Here is a 23,278-nt window from a genome sequence, read left to right on the forward strand (position 1 = left end):
CAGTGATATCACCCTGAGTCCACCACCTCCCACTAAATATTGCTTAGACTGTCAGTCCAGATCTACACAAAAATGAGGAAGAATCTTAAAATATTTTTCTTTGTTAGTGAATCTATCAGTTAGCTACCTCTGTAATAGTAACTTTCCTGATGCTTTAAATGATCTGCAGATTCCCTGAGAAAGAATGAGAAAATCCATAACATTGAGATTGCTGGTGACTTGACTGCTAGTAGATTTTGTCCAATCAAATTGTTCAGAGATGTTAACATATACTCTATAGAATCCCTGCGGTATGGAAACAGACCATTCAGCCCAACGAGTTCACACTGGCCCTCTGAAGAGCATCCCACCCAGACCCATCCTGCTACCTTATACCTGTCACTCTGCATTTCCCCTGGCTAATCTGCTTAACCTACACATCCCTGAACACTATGGGTAATTTAGCATGGCCAAAGTACCCAACATGCATATCTCTGGACTGCCTGGACTACTTGAACCAAAGCATCTCAGGCTCACAAGTATCACTATACCACACAATACCTTTCAGGTGAGGTTACAAATTGAAGGAAGGCTGTAGGGGTCCTTGTAACAAACTAGATATTGATATCTATCATTCAACATTGGTCAGATTTTCTCAGTCACTGACACAAGCATTGTTGGTTCTTCTGCTAATTATCACTCTGACATGCCAAGCTTCATCTTGAAATGGCTTCGTCATTAAGTACAATGAAATGAGCACTTTAAAACCATCTGTCCTCATTCATTTCATGTGAAGTTTCCAACCAGCAAGACCTCTATAACAATACAATTAGATGCCTTGAGACTAAGTGAAAGCTTGTTTTCTCAGAACAGCTGTTCAGATCCTTGTGTTAATATAAAGATTCTCCAGACTTTCCGAACAAATGGCTTTGTGCATGGGAAAATCATATCTCACAAACTTGATTGAGTTTTTTGAAGAAGTAACAAAGAGGAATGATGAGGACAGAAGCGTAGATGTGATCTATATGGGCTTCAGTAAGGCATTCGACAAGGTTCCCCATGGGAGACTGGTTAACAAGGTTAGATCTCATGGAATAGAGGGAGAGCTAGCCATTTGGATATAGAACTGGTTCAAAGGTAGAAGATAGAGAATGGTGGTGGAGGGTTGTTTTTCAGACTGGAGGCCTGTGACCAGTGGAGTGCCATAGGGATTGGTGTTGGGTCCACTACTTTTCATCATTTATATAAATGATTTGGATGTGAGCATAAGAGGTTTGGTTGGTAAGTTTGCACTTAACACCAAAATTGGAGGTGTAGTGGACAGCGAAGAAGATTACCTCAGATTACAACAGGATCTTGATCAGATGGGCCAATAGGCTGAGAAGTGGCAGATGGAGTTGAATTTAGATAAATGTGAGCTGCTACATTTTGGAAAAACAAATTTTAGCAGGGCTCATACATTTATTGGTAAGGTTCTAGGGAATGTGGCTGAACAAAGAGACCTTGGAGTGCAGGTTCATAGCTCCTTGAAGGTAGAGTCACAGGTAGATAGGATAGTGAAGAAGGTGTTTGGTATGCTTTCCTTTATTGGTCAGAGTATTGAGTACAGGAGTTGGGAGGTCATGTTGTGGCTGTACAGGACATTGGTTAGGCCACTGCTGGAATATTGTGTGCAATTCTGGTCTCCTTCCTAACGGAAATATGTTTTGAAACTTGAAAGGGTTCAGAAAAGATTTACAAGGATGTTGCCAGGGTTGGAGGATTTGAGCTACAGGGAGAGGCTGAACAGGCTGGGGCTGTTTTCCTTGGAGCACCGGAGGGGTGACCTTATAGACGTTTACAAAATCATGAGGGGCATGGATAGGGTAAATGGACAAAGTTTTTCCTCGGGGTGGGGGAGTCTAGACTTAGAGAGCACAGGTTTAGGGTGAGAGTGGAAAGATATAAAAAGGGACCTAAGGGGCAACCTTTTCACACAGAGGATGGTACGTGTATGGAATGAGCCAGAGGAAATGGTGAAGGCTGGTATAATTGCAACACTTAAAAGGCATTTGACTGGGTATATGAATTGGAAGTGTTTGGAGGGATATGGGCTGAGTGTTGGCAGGTGGGACTACATTGGTTTGGGATATCTGGTTGGCATGGACGGGTTGGACCGAAGGGTCTGTTTCTGTGCTGTACACCTCTATGATTCTATGACTCTAAATACTCCCAAAAACGAAATGATGTTATAAAAATTCCACCAAACAGCTCCAATTCCTTTTAGGAGTACATTTAATTGGAAATACAAATTGGACAGTATCAAATCCATTTTATCAATTTTATGCCTGGGGTTGTCAGTTAAAAATCTAACCCTTTTCTTTCCTTTACATCCACTCCATGCACCATTTTGAGTACATTGCAAAGGAAAAGAACTTAATGCAAGCATATGTGCATAATAGATACTTATACAGATTATTCAAGAAAATTTTGTAATTTCAACAAATTGTCCAATCCATGATTCTTTAGGATCCTGATTGAATTGGACCTGATCTCATATCAGATATCAGATATGGGAGCATCAAGAAATAGGCAGAACCTCTTCATGAGAAAATGGATTGACAATTGATGTTATATATCACATCGAATACTGGGTAGGTGGACAGAAACTGAACAGGTCTGGGGAGTGATTCAAGCCCTTTGAAAGCATTCAAAGCACCAGCTGCTGCATAGGAGGATGCTTTTGCATAAACGCAATCCAATATACTCATTTGAGGCGGCACTACTCGTCCATCATATAGAATGGGTCACAGAATTGCCCTTTTGCAAATGGTAAACATCACAAAATAATAAACAAGTTGCAGGTGCGAATGAATAATGCATTTGTAAGTAATTAACTATCAGCAAAACATATTAATTGTAGAAGATAAAGCATATAATTCATTACCTTGGTACAATAACTGTTTCAAATAGCTCTATCAATTTCCGAGAAATAGTCTCCTTTGTCTTTTTTTGTACCTTGTAAGCATGCTCACTCCAATTCTGGCAGAATGGCACATCATATGAAGCATGTAGCCAGCTCAGCTCTGCAATACAATGGTTAATTTTCAATTATATAATGACAGACTTTCTGCCCCATTGCTTGTGGAATTTACCAGATATGTCATTCTAAGCAAAATAATGTGCAATATTTTTTTAAAAGTACCTCAAATAATTGCAGGAAAACACTAGAAAAAGATTTCTTTCCTCTTATAGCTTAAAATCTAATTAAGCTTATATGAGAAGTCTTCGAGTAAGTGCAAATTATAGAAAACTCACTCAAGGACAGATCAATATGAATCTGTGGCCTGAATCATTATTCTATTATTGTTTAAAAACATACAGAAATTTCTGAACTAACACTAGGTGGCAATGAAAGGAGGAGGCGAGATGTTCCAGATTGCAAATAGTTTGTGGATGAGTAGTATTTGTATCATCGACAGCCATGATGAGGTGTTGGAAGACTGGTGTTAGCTAATGTGGTGCCGTTATTTCAGAATTGGATGCAAAATTGGTTTTAAGGTAGGAGACAGAAGATGGTGGCAGGGGATTTCTTTTCAGACTGGAGGCCCGTGACTAGTAGTGTGGCATAAGGATCAGTGCTTGGTCCACTGCATTTCTTCAATCATATGAATGATTTGGATGCGAATATAGGAGGTATTGGTTTGTAAGTTTGCAGATGACACCAAAATAGATGGAGTAGAGGATAGTGAAATAGTGACATGGGACCTTGGTCAGATGGGCCAATGGTCTGAGAAGTGGCAAATTGACTTATACACTTAATGGGAGGGGCCTGGGGAGAGTTGCCAAACAAAGAGAGCTAAGGGTACAGGTGTATAAGTTCTTGAAAGTGGAGTCACAATAGACAAGATGGCGAAGGTGGCATTTGGCATACTTGCCTTCATTAGCCAGAACATTAAGTATAGGAGTTGGGATGTCATGCTGCAGCTGTACAAGACATTAGTGAGGCCACTTTTAGAATACAGAGTTCAATTCTGGTTGCCTTTCAAAAAGGATGTTGTTAAACCTGAAAGGGTGCAGAAAAGATTTACAAGGATATTGCTGGGACTGGAGGGTTAGGGTTATAGGGAGATGCTGAGCGGGCTGGGGCTTTTCTCCCTAGAACATCGAAGGCTGAGGTTTATAAAAGTTTATAAAATCATAGATAGGGCAAATGTCCAAGGTCCTTCTCCTGGAATGAATGAGTCCAAAATTAGAGGTCATAGGTTTAAGATGAGGGGGAAAAATTTAAGAAGAACCCAAGGGGTAATTGTTTCACAAAGGGGACAGTACATGTATGGAACAAGTTGCCAAAGGAAGTAGTGGAGGACGGTACAAATACAACATTGAAAAGACACCTGATTGGGTATACATATAGGAAGGATTTGGAGCAATATGGACCAAATGCTGGCAAATGCAATTATATCAGTTTGGGACATCTAGTCGATGCAGACGAGTTGGACCAAAAGGTCTGTTTTTGTGCTGTATTACTCTATGGCTCTATAAAAGGCTGTAACATAACGTGACTTTGATAGCTGATCCATTATCTATCTACACTGACATACAAGGTTGATGGAAATGCAGAGTAATCTGAGCAGATTGTGAAGGATGTCATTGCAGAGTTTAGTGTTTTTTTTTCCCATTCAATGCATGTGATGTTGGCATCATTGGCAAAGCTAGCCTTCTTGTCCATCAGATAACTTAGGTCTTTTAAAGTATGGCATCAGGCTCGGTATTGCTTGACCATTTCAGGAAAGTTAACATTTACCCACATTATGATTCAGGTGTACAATCTTTTATCTGAAACGCTTGGGACCTACTGGTTTTCAGAATTCGGAATTATTTTCAGAACAAGTGACAGGTTGACGGTGAAATTTTTAAAAAATTTTACTGAACAGCAGACTCAGTGAGAGTAACGGGCCCTGAGACAGAATTGAGGCCTGCCAGTGCTGGGCCATGCCCACCCATGTCACACCTGAGTGACATGCATTGAGTGGGTGTGGAGTTGGGTTAACTGTTTGCATGCCAAACAACCTAGTTAATGAGATAAAAACTTCACAAAAAAAACTTCGGATTTTGGAACCTTTCGGATTTCGGGATTTTGGATAAAGCGTTGCCTACCTGTACTGAGTAAATATTGCAAATTTTTCAATTCTGAATGGACTTTAATGATCAATTTGGGTTTTTGGAACTAACCATTATTTTTGTGGTCATCATTACTGGCTACTTGCTTTTCATTTCTAATTTATTTAATTAACTTGCATTTAAGTTACCTAATTTTTTTGGTGAGATTTGATCTCATATCTCTTGCTCATTAGCCATTTTTAGCTTTGATCAGAGGAGATTTATGGTGCAGACTCATAGGGATTGGCAGTTATGAAATGTGGGACAGTTGGTCAGGTGTTTATCTGGTGTCTTTTCAATGTTGTAATTGTACCAGCCTCTACTACTTCCTTTGGCAGCTTGTTCCATACATGCACTGTCCCCTCTGTGAAAGTATTGGAAGGGGAATCAAGTGGATGGTAACAAGTGGAGTCAAGCAGTTTCTGACACAGCAGGAATTTTTTTGTTGAAGTTCTGGAAGCAGTGATCAATGGAGTGTGAGATCAGCAGAGTTAATGCTGGAATCTCAGGCCATTCGTGAAGAGAATGGTCAGGTTTGGGATTTCAATCAGTGGAAATATTGGGCTTTGAACACATTGGTTTGTGGACTAATGCTACAGCAGCTGTCAAAGCATTTGAGAAATTGGGAATGTGTTTCAGAAAGGAAAGCAGGATAGCTACAACTAGCAGAAAGTGAGGACTGCAGACGCTGGAGATCAGAGCTGAAAAATGTGTTGCTGGAAAAGTGCAGCAGGTCAGGCAGCATCCAAGGAGCAGGAGAATCGACGTTTCGGGCATAAGCCCTTCTTCAGGAATGAGGAGGGTGTGCCAAGCACGCTAAGATAAAAGGTAGGGAGGAGGGACTTGGGGGAGGGGCATTGGGAATACAATAGGTGGGAGGAGGTTAAGGTGGGGGTGATAGGCTGGAGAGGGGGTGGGGGCAGAGAGGTCGGGAAGAAGATTGCAGGACGAGAAGGTTGTGCGGAGTTCGAGGATTGGGACTGAGATAAGGTAGGGGGAGGGGAAATGAGGAAGCTGGAGAAATCGGAGTTCATCCCTTGTGGTTGGAGGGTTCCTAGGCGGAAGATGAGGCGCTCTTCCTCCAGCCGTCGTGTTGCTATGGTCAGGCGATGGAGGAGGCCAAGGACCTGCATGTCCTTGGTGGAGTGGGAAGGGGAGTTGAAGTGTTCAGCCACAGGGCTGTTGGGTTGGTTGGTGCGGGTGTCCCAGAGGTGTTCTCTGAAACATTCCGCAAGTAGGCAGCCTGTCTCCCCAATGTAGAGGAGGCCACATCGGGTGCAGCGGATGCAGTAAATGATGTGTGTGGAGGTGCAGGTGAATTTGTGACGGATATGGAAGGATCCCTTGGGGCCTTGGAGGGAAGTGAGAGGGGAGGTGTGGGCGCAAGTTTTGCATTTCTTGCGGTTGCAGGGGAAGGTGCCAGGAGTGGAGGTTGGGTTGGTGGGGGGAGTGGACCTGACGAGGGAGTCGCGGAGGGGGTGGTCTTTCCGGAACGCTGATAGTGGAGGGGAGGGAAATACATCCCTGGTGGTGGGATCTGTTTGGAGGTGGCGGAAATGACAAAGGATGATACGATGTATCTGGAGGTTGGTGGGGTGATAGGTGAGGACCAGTGGGGTTCTGTCCTGGTGGTGATTGGAGGGGTAGGGTTCAAGGGCGGAGGAGCGGGAGGTGGAGGAGATGCGGTGGAGAGCATTGTCAACAACGTCAGAGGGGAAATTGCGGTCTTTGAAGAAGGAGGCCATCTGGGTTGTTCGGTATTGGAATTGGTCCTCCTGGGAGCAGATGCGGCAGAGGCAAAGGAATTAGGAATATGAGATGGCGTTTTTACAGGGGGCAGGGTGGGAGGAGGTGTAATCCCTGTAGCTGTGGGAGTCGGTTGGTTTATAGTGAATGTCCATGTTGAGTCGGTCGCCCGAGATAGAAATGGAGAGGTCTAGGAAGGGGAGGGAGGAATCTGAGACGGTCCAGGTAAATTTGAGGTTAGCGTGGAAGGTGTTAGTAAAGTGGATGAACAGTTCAACCTCCTCGTGGGAGTACGAGGTAGCACCGATACAGTCATCAATGTATGAACTGTTCAACTAGCTAGAAGCTAGGAAAAGGTGGAAAGATGTTGCTGATGGGACTGGTGAGAGACAGAAGTTGGTATTGGACAAGTAACTTAATTTTTCAGAGAGTTCAAGGGGTTGCTTTGTAGAAAATAACATCATCCTACTTGGTGTTACATTTTAAAAGCTGAGAAGGCCATAGATCTGCAGCCAGTCATGTAGTAAGTACAAGCCTGTGGTAAACAAAATAAGGAACAGCAGGTTCCAATCTGGGTGGCTATTTTTCCGATTATCCGTTGTCCTTTTGCCAGAAGACGAGTGGACACGCTGGAGAAACACCATAAAAACTACATACAACATTTCTCCAGGGTATCCACAGAACAATCAGAAGATCCCTTATGGAAACTCACTGCCAACAAATTTAAGCATGACACCTAGGTGTAACAAACATTGGAATGAAAATAGCAGGAAAGGCAATTATTACTGGACACATGCAGTATATAAAAGACAAATTCTATTTTATTAGTCCATGCTTCATTTCATAGAAAAAAGATTGTAGATTCTACATCTTGGAATGAGTCCTATTGGCACAGAATCATTCAGATGTTCAACTAGCAAAATGCTTAACAACCCTGAAATATTAACCATCTTTACAAATGAAACATACAGAAACATATGAAGTAGGAGCAAGAGTGAGCCACTTGGATTCTTGAGCCTATTCTGCCATTCAATAAGGTGATGCTCATCTGACCACTTCAAATTCCCACTACCCACAAGAACATTTAACCCCTTGTTTATCAAGACATTACCAATCTCTGCCTTAAAATGATTTCAAGACCGTGGGCCAAATCTTGCGTTTTTTGGGTGTGTCAATTACATTGAGTTTCATGAAGTGTTTCTTTCCATCAGGCCTGACAAGTTTTCTCATTACATCTGACTATATTTGCTTCATTAACTACCTAGCCCATCTATGGCACCATTCTTGTTCAATTCTAGCCCAAGTCTATGACTTGCCTGCACCTGGTACAAACTCACTGCTGTTGGGATATTTCAGAATGGATTAGCATTGCCTGTCCAGAGCTGTCCTGCACAGTTCCTGATGTCTGCCGTGGATATGGTTGAGAAAGGAAATTTGCACCGTGCTTGCCAGGCAGTCACCTGGAGATGCTGCAGGGTGAGTTAGTGCAGAAGTGGAATGTCCTCTTCTCCCAGGACCAGCAGAGGAGGCCACAATCCCAGACCATGTAAACCTGGTCTGAAGTTACCAAAGAGTTAGTGCATTGTTGTCTCAGCTGTTGAGAGGAATGCACAGCAATATAGAAAAAGGTTAATGGTCTGTTCCGTTTGTTATGAATCAGACCAAACCCCCTCATAACATGCCAAGGAGATAGCCTAAACATGAATATTTTCTTATTATAACAACAAATGTAAGGGCAGTATTTGCAGATGTAATCTGGTTGGTCAAATGACTTAGCTTTAAGTAACTTTATTCTTCCAGTACAGTTAAAATGCAAGCAAAATAAGGAAAGAATTGGCTTAACTGTAACTCTATCAAAATGCTTAATAAAGTTACATGTAACTACTACCAGTTAGCTGTTCCAATATAACAGCATTCTATAAACACTCTGGGCAAAGGCAGGTTCAACAAAATTAATCTCTCTCACTTGATTTCCAGGCCAGGAGAAAGGAAAAACTAAAAAGCAGAAAAAAGAGAGCTCAAGCCTTTTGCAGCAGCAAAAAGTTAGTTCTTCTCCGGAATCCCAGTTCACCACCTGAAAATCAAAACCTGCAATCCCTGGATTTTTGTGTTCTTGATGCCATCCACTCACACTTCTTTTGTCTACTTTTAAAACAAAGATCCAAAGCTAGATACATTGCTGGGCTCAGAGCAGACAGTTCATCTCCAGGTTTACAACACTTGCTCTCAAAAGAAACAGGACAGAACAAGTCCTTCTGAAAGGCACATCTTAACACAGATGCCTCCCTGACACCACACACTCAATTTATCTTTGCTACTGTCACTTTTTTCTAAAAACTGTTCCTTGGCTCAAGGAGACTCTGTCCTTGATTTTCTTCAGAGGGGTAATAAACCAGACCGGGCTCTGATCAGTCTGGTTTGGTACAGAGATGAAACGGATTTTGGGAGGCCTTTTGTTTATATGTAGACAGATGAGACTTCAGGGCAAAATGGTCATGTTTTAGAAATGGCCTGTATAATGAAAGGGGAGTGGTCAGCTCTCTAGCTAGCTGAGCTGAGCTGTTTTTAGTTCAGAGTCGAGAGTGTGGTGCGGGAAAAGCACCGCATGTCAAGCAACATCCGAGGAGCAGGAGAATTGACGTTTCGGGCATAAGCCCTTCGTCAGGAATGAGGCTTGTGGTCGGGGCTGAGAGATAAATGGGAGGGAGCGGGTATGGGGAGGAGGTAGCTGGGAAAGTGATAGATGGATGAAGGTGAGGGAGAAGGTGATAGGTCAGAGGCGACAATGATGGACGGGTCTGGAGGGCGGTGCCAAGTTGGAGGCTTGGCACTGGGATAATGTGGGGGGAGGGGAAATAAGGAAGCTGTTGAAATCCACATTTATCCTGTGTGGTTGCAGGGTCCAAATGCAGAATATGAGGTGTTCCTCCTCTGGACGTCGGGTGATAATTTCAATGTTTCAGGTATAAGTCCTTCATTGGAATGAGGCTTGTGGGTCCAGGCTGAGAGATAAATGGGAGGGAGGTGGGGTTGGAGGGAGATTACCACCGACGTCTGGAGGAGGAACACCTTCTATTCCGCCTTGGGACTCTGCAATCACACGGGATAAATGTGGATTTCAACAGCTTCCTTATTTCCCCTCCCCCCACATTATCCCAGTCCCAAGACTCCAACTCGGCACCGCCCTCCGGACCCGTCCATCACTGCCCCCTCTGACCTATCACCTTCTCCTTCATCTTCATCCACCTCTCGTATTCTCAACTACCTCCCCCAACCCCCACCCCTCCCATTTACCTCTCAGCCCCGCCCAACAAGCTCATTCCCGATGAAAGACTTATGCCCGAAATGTTGATTCTCCTGATCCTCCGATGCTGTCTGACTGCTGTGCTTTTCCAGCACCACATTCTCGACTCTGATCCCCAGATTCTGCAGTCTTCACTTTCTTCTCCCTGTTTTTAGTTCAGTCTTGAATTGGGAAGTTCAACAGGAAGCTGTGTGGAAACTCTCTCTCTTTTCTGCCATTCAACTTCAACCTGTAAGCATGTGTTCCATTTATACTGGGTTTAAAGGGAGTTTGTTACTGGGACTGTTGTGTGTATTCAGAACTAATTAAATCTAGCTGGATGGGTTGAGTTCTGTAGGGGTTCTTTATTTTGTTCCTTGAGTTTCATTGTGTAATTTTGTGAATAAATTTTTTGTCTGTTTTAAAATCTAGTTAAAAATCACACATGAAGGAGCAGCGCTCCGAACACTCGTACGTCTAATTAAACCTGTTGGATTATAACCAAGTGTTATGTGATTTTTAACTTTGTTCACACCAGTCCAACACCGGCATCTCCAAATCATTAAAATCTTGTAGCCAACCTAGCTATCATACTCCGGGTAGTTTTCACTGTACATTTACCGAAACAAATTGCAAATTTACATCTAGAGCTGCAAACTTGAAAATGGTCTGGCTAGTCCATAACAGATTGGGGGCTCTTTGCGGGATTTTAAACAGCAAGTGGTAGGTGCTAGGGTCTTTATTTCAGGTGTTGGTTTGGTTGGGCAGACAAAGCTTGGGATAGTAATAGCTCTTTCAGTCGCCAAAAGTTTTCTGGATGTGGATACAGTGACTTTGAAAGTTTAACAAAACGTGAATAGGACCAAAAGTTGCAAGAATTAGCAGGGAAGTTGAAACTGGAACTGCCTGCTTCAGTGAGGAAAGGAGAGACAATTACAGCAGTAGGTCAGCATTTAAACTTGCTGGAGAAAGCATCAGAATCTATAGACATGGCAAGAATTCAATTGCAAATGCAGCAGGTTGAGTTAGAGGTGAGAGATAAAGAAAGGGCAGCAAAAATGAAACAGCTTGAGTTATGATTAAAAACCGAACAGAGTGAAAAAGAGAGAGCAGCGGAAGAGAGAGGAAAAGAGAGAGCTTTTGAACTTCAAAAACTGACACTTTGAACAGGAAAGTCAGCTTAAAAGGCTGGAGATAAAGGCTGAGGGTAGGCTTAGTGAGGAAGAGAGAGGAGAAGGAGGAGTAAACCCCTGGTAGTCAGAAGCCTAGTGAGAAACTGCTTATGTTCAAGCATTGCCTAAATTTGATAAGAAGGATGTGGAATCCTTTTTCATCTCATTTGAAAAGGTGGCTAAACAAATGCAGTGGCCAGAGGAAACGTGTGTGTTGTTGATTCAAATGAAAATTGTGGGTAGGGCGAGTGAGGTATTCACACCACTGTCAGAGGAGGTACCTGGGGAGTATGAAAAGGTGAAAAAAAGCTATTTTAAGTGCATATGAGCTTGTAGCAGAAGCCTACAGACAATGTTTCAGGAATCTAAGGAGGGACCCAGGTCAAACTTATCTTGAGTTTGAAAGGATCAAACAGAGTAATTTTAATACATGAGTAAAAGCTTTAAAACTCGAGCAAACCCATGATGCCCTTAGAGAGGCAATTATTTTGGAGGAATTCAAAAAGTCATTGCCTGAAATAGTGTGAACTCAGGGAAGAGCAGGGAGGTAAAACAGCAAGATTTGCAGCTGAAGTGGCTGATGATTATGAACTGGTCCATAAAACGTGGTTCAGCTTCCAGAATCAATTTCAGTCCATGAGGGATAGACACTGGGGCAAAGAGAAATCCTCACATTGAAAGGGAAAGGTAGATCTCAGTGAAGATCGTAAGGAGAACTTACCACAGGGTAAAAAAGAAACCCTTGAGGGGGAACAAAGAAATTAAAAAGCTCCGGTGTTTTCATTGGGTCACACAAAATCAGTGTTGGTGGGCTAGGAGAAAGCCAGATGTAAGAAAACCAGACAAGCCTGGAAGTTTTGTTAGACTAGTAATGAAACACACAAGGGAAGTTAGACAACTGCCTCAGAGTGTACAAGATGATCAGAGGCTGAATAAGGAGGAAGTGCCAGATCTGCTTATAAAATATACATGCAAGGGTAAAGTTTATTCACCTAGGCCAGGAGTTGTAGGTAAAGAGGTTACAATATTAGGGGACACAGGATCCTCTCAGTCTGTAATGTTGAAGGATGAGGAGATATGTACTCCTGAGGGATTATTGCCAGAGAAGGTACTGGTAACAGGAATTCATGGTGAGACAAAAAGTGCTCAGTTATGTAAAGTGAGGCAAAAGAGTCCAGAGAAGAGTGGAGAATTTGTGGTAGGAGTAGTGGACAAACGCTCAGCTCCAGGAATACAATTTGTCCTTGCAAATGATATAACGGATTCACCGGTAGGCATGCTGCCTACTCTAGTTGAAAAGCCAGTGCAGAAACAAGCAACTGCAGACCTGGAGAATGTTTATCCGGGAATTTTCCCTGATTGTATGATCACAAGATCACAAAGGCACAAATTGAATCAGGAGAGATCAAAAGGCACAGATAAGGAAGTTGACGTAGTGTTATCCAAAACTTTCTTTTATCAGGTAAGTGGAACAGAGGAGGAGCCAGTAAACAAGCCAGTACTTTTAGCACTGCTTGTTGATTGAATTAAAGCAGAAAGATGAGGAGTTAAAACAGTTATATTAAAAGGCATTTACTGAGAAAGAAAGTGTATGCATTCTTGTGTGTTATTAATTAACAAATGATCTCTTAATGAGGAAATTGAGACTATTACCCATTCAAGGAGATGAAAACTTGGCAGAGATTCATCAAATTGTTTTTTAGCTAGAAGGGCGTAGAAAGGAAGTGCTGCGAGTGGCGCATGAGCTACCACTTGGAGGTCATTTAGGAGTGAGGAAAACAGAGGCTTAAATGCAAAGACATTTTTACTGACCTGGACAACACAAAGATGTAGTTGAATTTTGCCAGACATGTCATACATGTCAACTAATCGGAAAACCACAGGGAATAAGAAAACCTGCACCTTTAATACTTATTGCAGCATTTGAGGAACCTTTCACAAGAATCTTGATTGATTGTGTAGGTTCCCTACCTCAAACAAAAATTGGGAATAAGTATTTACTAACAATAATGGATGTGTCGACTAGATTTCTAGAGGCAATCCTATTACACAACATCACAGCTAAAAGAGTTGTAGAAGAATTACTTAAATTTTTTACTAGATATGGACTGCCGATAGAGACTCAGTCAGATCAAGGATCAAACTTCACATCCAAGGAGGTTATGGATAACTTGGGAGTAAAGTAGATTCAAATCTGCTGTGTACCAACCATCTGGAATCGCAGGGAGTGCTAGAGAGATGGCTTCAAACACTGAAGACCGTGCTAAGGACTGATGGTCAGAATTATCCAGATGATTGGGATAAGGGAGTTCCGTTTGTACTTTTACGATCAGATATGCACTGAATGAATCGATAAAATTCAGTCCATTTGAATTAATTTTTGGGCATGAAGTAAGAGGACCATTAAAACTGATTAAGGAGAAATTAATAAGAGAGAATTCAAAGCCCACCCATTTGGACTATGTGTCAACTTTTACAGAATGACTAAATAGTGCTGGAGAGTTGACTAGACAGCATTTAAAAGTATCACACCATACAATGAAACAGGAAGCGAAACACAAATTTGCAATTTTGCAATCGGGGATAAGGTATTGGTGTTACTTCAAGTAACAGGTGAGCCTTTAAAAGAAAGGTTTAGTGGACCGTATCAAATTGAGCAGAAATTGAGTGAAGTGAACCACTTGATAAGTCCTCCAGACAGGAAGAGATCTGGGCGGCACGGTGGTTAGCACTGCTGCCTCACAGCACCAGAGACCTGGGTTCAATTCCTGCCTCAGGCGACTGACTGTGTGGAGTTTCCTCCGGGTGCTCTGGTTTCCTCCCACGGTCCAAAAATGTGCAGGTTATGTGAATTGGCCATGCTAAATTGCCCGTCGTGTTAGGTGTAGGAGAATGGGTCTGGGTGGGTTGTGCTTCCGGCGGGTCGGTGTGGTCTTGTTGGGCCGAAGGGCCTGTTTCCACACTGTTAATCTAATCTAATCTAACAGAGTGTGTCATGTGACTATGATCAAAAGGTATTTTAATAGGGAAGGAAAGTAAGAGGACATGTTAATGATTACAGCACAGAAGGGTGATCCAGGTTCAAAGGATTCTGAATTGGACATTCCTCAAATCAAATTGGACAATGAGGAAGTTGTCAAAAATTGGGATAAATTGAGTTACCTTCCACAAGAAAATTGAAACAACCTGAAAGAGTTATGGGGAGATATGCGGAAATAAACTGGGAAGTTTGAACCTAATTGTGCATGATGTAGATATAGGAGATGCTGTTCCAATTAAGCAACATCCTTATAGTCATAACCCTCTAAAGTTGGCACAAGTTCAGAAGGACTTAGATACATCCTCGAAGATGGCATAATCAAAGTGAGTTACAGTGACTGGAGCTCACCCATCGTCATGGTTCCAAAGCCAGATGGTAACCAATGGTTATGTGTGGACTATCGCAAGGTCAACGCCATTACAAAGCTTGATGAATATCCAATTCCATGGTTGGAGGACTGTGTCGAAAAGGTGGGACAAGCAACTTACATTTCTAAATTGGATTTGCTCAGAGGCTACTGGCAAGTACCTCTGTCAGAGAGAGAAAAGACAATTTCGGCTTCTGTAATGCCAAATTGACTCTATCAGTTCAAAGTCATGCCATTTGATATAAAAATCTTTCAGCCACATTTCAGAGATTTTTGTCAGACATGTCATACATGTCAGCTAATCGGAAAACCACAGGGAGTAATAAAACCTGTACCTTTAATACCTATTCCAGCATTTGAGGAACCTTTCACAAGAGTCTTGATTGATTGTGTAGGTTCCCTACCTCAAACAAAAAGTTTGACCTTTGTGGAAAAATTTAAGGACAAAAATGCCAGACTGTTTAAATGGAGCTTGTTGTTGCAGCCATTCAATTTGACAATTGTGCATGTGGTCGCGAGAATGTCATTGCCGATGCATTATCAAGACTTGAATGAGATACGGGGGCATTCGATGGTGGGTGTGCCGTGGCCTGAATTTGCATATGGCTGAGCATGTTTGCAAGTTTATAGTTAGTATAGTGTATACATGTGTTCAGACTACTAACCAGGTTTTGAAGGATTAAAAATGAAGATATTGATGATTTTCTTTTGGAGGGGTGTCACAAATCTAGTCTCTTTTCTTTTGTTCGACAAAGTTCCCCATGGGAGACTTGTTAGCAAGGTTAGTTCTCAAGGAATACAAGGAGATCTAGCCATTTGGATGCAGAACTGGGTCAAAGGTAGAACACAGAGGGTTGTTTTTCAGATTGGAGGCCTGTGACCAGTGGAGTGCCACAAGGATTGGTGCTGGGTCCACTACTTTTCGTCATTTATATAAATGATGCGAGCATAAGAGGTATAGTTAGTAAGTACAGATGACACCACAATTGGAGGTGTACTGGACAGCGAAGAAGGTTACCTCAGATTACAACAGGATCTTGATCAGATGGGCCAATGGATTGAGAAGTGGCAGATGGAGTTGAAGTCAGATAAATGCGAGGTGCTGCATTTTGGGAAAGCAAATCTTAGCAGGACTTATATACTTCATGATAAGGTCCTAGGGAGTGTTGCTGAACAAAGAGACCTTGGAGTGCAGGTTCATAGTTCCTTGAAAGTGGAGTCACAGGTAGATAGGATAGTGAAGAAGGCATTTGGTATGCTTTCCTTTATTGGTCAGAATATTGAGTACAGGAGTTGGGAGATCATGTTGCAGTTGTACAGGACATTGGTCAGGCCACTGTTGGAATATTGTGTGCAATTCTGGTCTCCTTCCTATTGGAAAGATGTTGTGAAACTTGAAAGGGTTCAGAAAATATTTCAAGGATGTTGCTAGGGTTGGAGGATTTGAGCTATAGGGAGAGGCTGAACAGGCTGGGGCTGTTTTCCCTGGAGCGTTGGAGGTTGAGGGGTGACCTTATAGAGATTTTACAAAATTATGAGGGGCATGGATAGGATAAATAGACAAATTCTTTTCCATGGGGTGGGGGAGTCCAGAACTAGAGGACATAGGTTTAGGGTGAGAGGGGAAAGATATAAAAGAGACCTAAGGGGCAACTTTTTCATGCAAAGGGTGGTACGTGTATGGAATGAGTTGCCAGAGGAAGTGGTGGAGGCTGGTACAATTGCAACATTTAAAAGGCATTTTGGATGGGTATATGTATAGTAAGGGTTTGGAGGGATATGGGCCAGGTGCTGACAGGTGGGACTAGATTGGTTTGGGATATCTGGTCAGCATGGACGCATTGGACTAAAGGGTCTGTTTCCTATCTCTATTGCTCTATGACTCTGTTCCTTTTCTCAAGGAGACTCTGCCCTCAATTTTTTTTTCAGAGGGGCAATAAACTGGGCCAGACTCCGATCAATCTGGTTTGATACAGAGATGAAAAGGATTTTGAGAGGCCTTTTGTTTATATGTCAACAGGTGAGACTTCAGGCCAAAGTGGTCATATTTTTAGAAGTGACCTGTATAATGAAAGGGAAGTGGTCAGCTCTCTAGCTACCTGAGCTGACCTAAGCTGTTTTTAGTTCAGTCTTGAGCTGTGTGGAAACTCTCTTTCTTTTCTACCCTTCAATGTCAACCTGTAGGTATGTGTTCCATTTATACTGGTTTTTAAAGGGAGTTTGCTTATGGGACTGTTGTGTGTATTCGGAACAGCATAATTAAGTCTAGCTAGATAGGTTGAGTTCTGTAAGAGTTTTTTATTCTGTTCTGTGTGTTTCATTGTGTAATTTTGTAAATTTTTATTTGTCCGTTTTAAAACTAGTACTCAACCTAGCTATTTTACCCTGGGTAATTTTCACTGTACATTTACTGAAACAAATTGCAAAGGTAGATCTAGGGCAGCCTGCTTAAGAATGTTTTGAGTGATCTGGCATGTTCCATAACAGCCACTGTCCCCACCTCTCACCACATCTCATTGTCTATCCCTCTCACCATTGATATCTTCCCTCACTCGCTCTCACCTGCTCCAACCTCCAACACTATAAACTGTGTATGCTTTTACACTGCCTATTCACTCTCCAGGATTATCTCTCCACCTGCACCAACAGTAACAGTTGTGCCACACACTTTCATCTCCCATAACACCAGCCCCTTACTAATTCCAGGAGGAAATGAGTCCACCACCTCAAGACAGGTGGTGAGCTTACCGACATTCAGCTCCTAACCCATTATGTGGAGAGTATCCTGACTCTGATTGTCTAGAGTGGCTGAATAGTCAGTCCAAGTCCATGGACTGGTATCAAAGGCTGTCCTTGGCTTCCTGTGCCAGGACCACTTGATCAAAGGTTATCTCTCTTGACTTGATTGAGGACTCTAATAACCATGTCAAAATTTCTGGATTTGTGTCAATGCTAAACAGCCAAGGCATACATAAGTACTGTGAGCCTGGTATTTCTGAATGAGAGGCAATCAAGGCAAGGCAGAGATGTTAGGAGCATCCAGGTAGACTCAAAGTAAGTCAGCCCTAAGAGAGCAAGCAAACAGCTTGGAGATTTAGTTTTGTTCTGTTCACGTGCTGGGTGCATGTTGCAGAGTGCAAGGGTCTTTGCTGCAGTATTACAATGATAGTTGCTGTAGTGACCCCAGGTAGAGCATTGATGTGCAAAGTATACTGTTATGTCCTCAGAGGCTGAAGCACATTGGATGCCAGAGCCATGATGGTGAGCTGCATGTGGCCAGTGACCATTTTTTTGTGCCCTGAACTATTGGCGTCTATAGTCTAACATGGGGATCTTTTGGCACAGGCAGTGAGCCAGATACCTACTTTGACTTGCATGTTGAGAAATGCCAATGTCTAGTGTGCTCACAGCGGATGATAGGATGGAACGCTGCACATGAATGAGGCAAAACATGCAGTTAATCAGGTTGTTAACAAGTAATAATCTTCCTTAATAGATAGCTTATTGCTGTTTAGCAAGAATTTTTGAATGCCTGGAACTTAGTTAAAAATTCATCATTGAGAATGTTCTCCCTGGATTTCTTGCAGAGTTCTACCACATTTCTTCTTAGCCCACATTGTTTAGACCTCTGTAAGATTCCAATCTCTACTTGCAACATGTTTGAGAAAGACAGTTCTAAAGACTTAAGGCTTATGTATGTGATAAAGAAAATTCTCCTAGTCTCTGCCTTAAATGGTTGGCTATTTATTTTTAAACAGTGACTCCTTGTTCTTGAATTTCCACAAGAGGAAACAGCTTTCATACATCCCCCAATCAAGCCCCTTCAGGATTTTACATGTTTCAATCAAGTCACCTCTTACTCTTCTAAACTCCAGCAGATGCAAGCTGAACCTGTTCAACCTTTCTCAGAAGTCAACCTGTCCATTTCCGGTATTAACCAAGTAAACTATTTCTAAATTGCTTCAAACACATTTCAATTCTTCTTTATATACGGCGATCAATACTGGGCACAGTACTCCAGAAAGTAGTCAATGCCCTGGATAGCTGAAGCATAACCTCACTATTTTTGTATTAAATTCCTCTTGCCCAAAAATATATTACTCTGTTAACTTTTCTAATTACTTGTTGAATCTGTATACTAACCATGCACTTGGGCACCCAACTGCTACTAAATCTCAGAACTCCGCAATCTCTCAATATTCAGATAGTTTGCTTCTTTTTACTCATTGTGTCAAAATAGAAAATTTCACATGATACACCTTTGGCTCAGGAACTGATTCTTACAATACACTACCTGTTACATCTTGCCAACAGAGAATGACATATTCATGACTACTCTCTGTTTCCTGCTAGCTCGCCAATCTTCTACCTATACGTTATGTTAATCCTATGCCATGAGCTCTTATTTTCCACAATAACCATTAATGCAGCACTTTAGCAAAGGCCTTCTGGGAATCTTAATACAATACATTCACAGATGCCTTCCATCCACATTACATTATTTCTATAAAGCACTCCAATAAGTTGGTTGTATATGAATTTTCTTTTACAAAACAATGTTGACATTGTTGGCTACCCTGACCATTTCTCTTAAGTACTGGGAGAAAGTGGGGACTGCAGATGCTGGAGATCAGAGCTGAAAATGTGTTGCTGGAAAAGCACAGCAGGTCAGGCAGCATCAAAGGAGCAGGAGAATCAACGTTTCGGGCATGAGTCCTTCTTCAGGAATGAGGAGAGTGTGCCAAGCAGGCTAAGATAAAAGGTAGGGAGGAGGGACTTGGGGGAGGGGCGTTGGAAATGCTAGGTGGAAGGAGGTTAAGGTTAGGGTGATAAGGTGAGGGTGATAGGCCGGAGTGGGAGTGGGGGCGGAGAGGTCAGGAAGAAAATTGCAGGTTAGGAAGGTGGTGCTGAGTTTGAGGGTTGGGACTGAGACAAGGTGGGGGGGGGGGGGGGGGGGAAGGAAAATGAGGAAACTGGAGAAATCGGAGTTCATCCCTTGTGGTTGGAGGGTTCCTAGGTGGAAGATGAGGCGCTCTTCCTCCAGCCGTCATGTTGCTATGGTCTGGCGATGGTGGAGTCCAAGGACCTGCATGTCCTTGGTGGAGTGGGAGGGGGAGTTGAAGTGTTGAGCCATGGGGTGGTTGGGTTGGTTGGTCTGGGTGTCCCAGAGGTGTTCTCTGAAACGTTTCGCAAGTAGGCGGCCTGTCTCCCCAATAGAGAGGAGGCCACATCGGGTGCAACGGATGCAGTAAATGATGTGTGTGGAGGTGCAGGTGAATTTGTGGTGGCTATGGAAGGATCCCTTGGGGCCAAGGAGGGAAGTAAGGGGGGAGGTGTGGGCGCAAGTTTTGCATTTCTTGCGGTTGCAGGGGAAGGTGCCGGGAGTGGAGGTTGGGTTGGTGGGGGGTGTGGACCTGACAAGGGAGTCACGGAGGGAATGGTCTTTTCAGAATGCTGATAGTGGAGGGGAGGGAAATATATCCCTGGTGGTGGGGTCTGTTTGGAGGTGGCGGAAATGACGACGGATGATACGATGTATATGGAAGTTGGTGGGGTGGTAGGTGAGGACCAGTGGGGTTCTGTCCTGGTGGTGATTGGAGGGCCGGGGCTCAAGGGCGGAGGAGCGGGAAGTGGAGGAAATGAGGTGAAGAGCATCGTCGACCACATCTGGGGGGAAATTGCGGTCTTTGAAGAAGGAGGCCTTCTGGGTTGTTTGGTATTGGAACTGGTCCACCTGGGAGCAAATGCGGCTGAGACGAAGGAATTGGGAATATGGGATGGCATTTTTACAGGGGCAGGGTGGGAGGAGGTGTAGTCTAGGTAGCTGTGGGAGTCGGTCGGTTTATAGTAAATTATAGTATAAACCATTTCTCTTAAGTATCCTGTTAACGTCCTCAGTTTCTGACATTTTCCGTCTGACAGACATTAAGCAAACTGGCCTGTAACTTCTTGCATTTTTTTTAATAAAGCAGATACATTCTCTAAACACCAATCCTTATTTTCTCTGTTTTGACAGTTACAAATCCTTTTAATCCTTCAATTTTGCTTGTTTCATCCTCTTAAGAACTTAAAATGTCTGCAATAGAAAATACTTTACACAAAATGATAAACATAAGATAAACAGTACACAGTTTGTGCTTTTGTAATGCAAATGACGAGTCCATTTACCATTTTTGATTTTCTCCAGCTTCTTCTGTAACTCGCTGCTCTGAGTAGATTGGTCTGACTCCTGGCCTTTGGCAGTGAAGGTTTTCAATTGTGACTCTAACTTACTCTTTAAAAGATGCAGGTCTCTCTGGCTCAAAGAAACAAACAATAATTTATTCCAAAAAAATCAGCTCAACAAACCCATCATACCATGTAGCTATATCTACAGCTCACATCCACGTTCAGATTTGATAAACAATCACTGACTTGCAATGTTAACTCCACTGCTCTCCACAGATACTGCCTGACTCACCGAAGCTTTCCAGCTTCTGTTGTTCTTATTCCCACCAAAAAAGCAGAGACGTGGGAAGCGGAGGGACATCCTCCTTGATTAATGAAATATACATTCCACCTATGTTTCTAAGCAGATTGTTTCCAAGGTTGCTGTCGAATTCTAAAGGAAATAAGATGCATTGTGGGGAAAATTCACTGCAATCAGTTTTGTGCCCAAGAAACAAGCAGCCAGGAGGCAAAAGCCAAGGTTCATTCAATGCTTTGACTAGTGGAGTTTGCAAATGGAAGAGCAGCTGGTTTGTCTAAGGAATGGGGAAAGCTATTGATGCCCTACAGTGGTTGTGGGAAGTTATGACACATAAGGTCCATCTTCTTTCAACAGGTCTTTAATGATCTAACCAGCAACCCTAAAGGACAATCTAGGAAATGCTCACAAAATGGCCACACATTTGTTTTCAAAGCTACGTCTTTGGGAGTCTGTCCAGAGTAGAAGTGTTCCTGCTGGGTTCGCAAAAGTAAAGTGCATCAATACTAGCTTGGGTGAAGCATCCTTGGAATTGCTACTTCCATCGAGTTGTCTCCTGCAGGTTTTAAGCCGGCCTACTTGGTGTGAGAGTAGCTAAAAAATCATCAGGCCTCTATTGGTGAGCTGAATAAAGAACATAGTGCATCGTTTCCTTTCAAATGAGTTTCACGGATGAGCCTGTCAAAATGTTGCATCATACAATAAAATAACAGAGACAAAAAGCTGGAGAACAGGTAGAAAAGATCATTGGACCAGCTAACGAGATTTCAATACATGCAGAAAATGATTGTAAAAACAAGAAAAATACTATATTTGTACAAGTATATATTAGGGTACAGACAAGAGTATCATTGTAGCTGTCAACACCTTAGGATATCAGAACCATGGAGAAGGTACAACAAAAACCCATTTGAACATTGAGGAATAAGAGTTTACAGTTACAAAGAAGAGCTTGAAATATTGCTTTTTTTTTCACTGAGACAGACAGGTCATTGGGTGATCTAACAAGGACTTTCAAAATTATGAAAGATTTTGTCAGGACAAGTTGCTAAAGGTTATTTCTGCTAGTTACAAGAAATGCAGAGTGCAATCTTCCAGTCCTTAAGGTGATGGGAAAGCAACTTAAATGGCGGAATGGTGGTGGATCCGAACCTCACCACTTCTCACCTCCATTGGGACTAAATTTTAGTGGGAAGCTCTTTGTTTAAATTTCCTGCACTGCCTCCAACTGAGGTTCAAAGTGGTCAATTAATGAGCACTTAAGGGACTGTTTCCACCAATCAAAATAGTTAGGGTGAGAGAGACAGGGGATGATTGCTGACAGCTAAAGCGCTGCCCTTGCTTCCAACCCCATGGTCCTCTCTCTGCCCGTGAGATCCAGCCACAATAACACTCACCTGTACATGGTCAGTCATCAATTCCAGGAGGCCAGGCTGATGTTTTACCAGTGGCTACCATAGTGCTGCCGAGTGCTGGAGCTGCTGGCCTCTATTTGAATGGCAGATTTTGGTTGGTGCTATTCCTTCACTTGGGGTCACCAAGATCTAGTAGAAATTACACTGGCCACTCATTAGACGCCTGAACGTGGAACAGGCTTTCTAATCCTAATAGGGAATGAGATTCTTTCCACTAACCTTTCCCAGTTTCAGACTATCAGAAAATGGAAGGATGCCGGCCATAGTTCCAAAATCATCAGTAGGAGAAAAGTTAGTACAGTTTGCTCTCATAAGATCATTACAACTAATGGATACAGATGGAGAGAATATATTTTTAAAGGAAATTGGTCAAGTGTTTGAAAAGCTGAAAGTGTGTTGCTGGAAAAGCGCAGCATCCAAGAAGCAGGAGAATTGACGTTTCGGGCATGAGCCCTTCTTCAGGAATGATGCTGCCTGACCTGCTGCGCTTTTCCAGCAACACATCTTCAGCTCTGATCTCCAGCATCTGCAGTCCTCACTTTCTCCCGAAGTATTTGAAAAGGTAAAACAAAATAGGTGTGATGAAATGACAAGAAAATGATGAAAGGGACATAGATAGCAGTTCAATAAATCCATAGGAGCCAAATACTTTCCCACTATGCAATAAT

The 23,278-nt window shown here is 42.7% G+C and overlaps 1 protein-coding gene across 1 annotated transcript in view; it reads right to left on the bottom strand.

Annotated features, from left to right (window-relative positions):
• LOC140458281 (uncharacterized) overlaps positions 1-23,278 on the bottom strand; it is a 98,528-nt gene that overhangs the window by 75,106 nt on the left and 144 nt on the right. The window contains exons 2-3 of the mRNA XM_072552683.1: positions 20,898-21,024; positions 2,906-3,044 (exon numbers count right to left, since the gene is read on the bottom strand). Coding sequence (XP_072408784.1) covers positions 2,906-3,044; positions 20,898-21,024 — 266 coding nt within the window. The remainder of the gene's footprint in view (positions 1-2,905; positions 3,045-20,897; positions 21,025-23,278) is intronic.

The sequence above is a fragment of the Chiloscyllium punctatum genome, chromosome 32, assembly GCF_047496795.1.
Source record: "Chiloscyllium punctatum isolate Juve2018m chromosome 32, sChiPun1.3, whole genome shotgun sequence".
Lineage (NCBI taxonomy): Eukaryota > Metazoa > Chordata > Chondrichthyes > Orectolobiformes > Hemiscylliidae > Chiloscyllium > Chiloscyllium punctatum.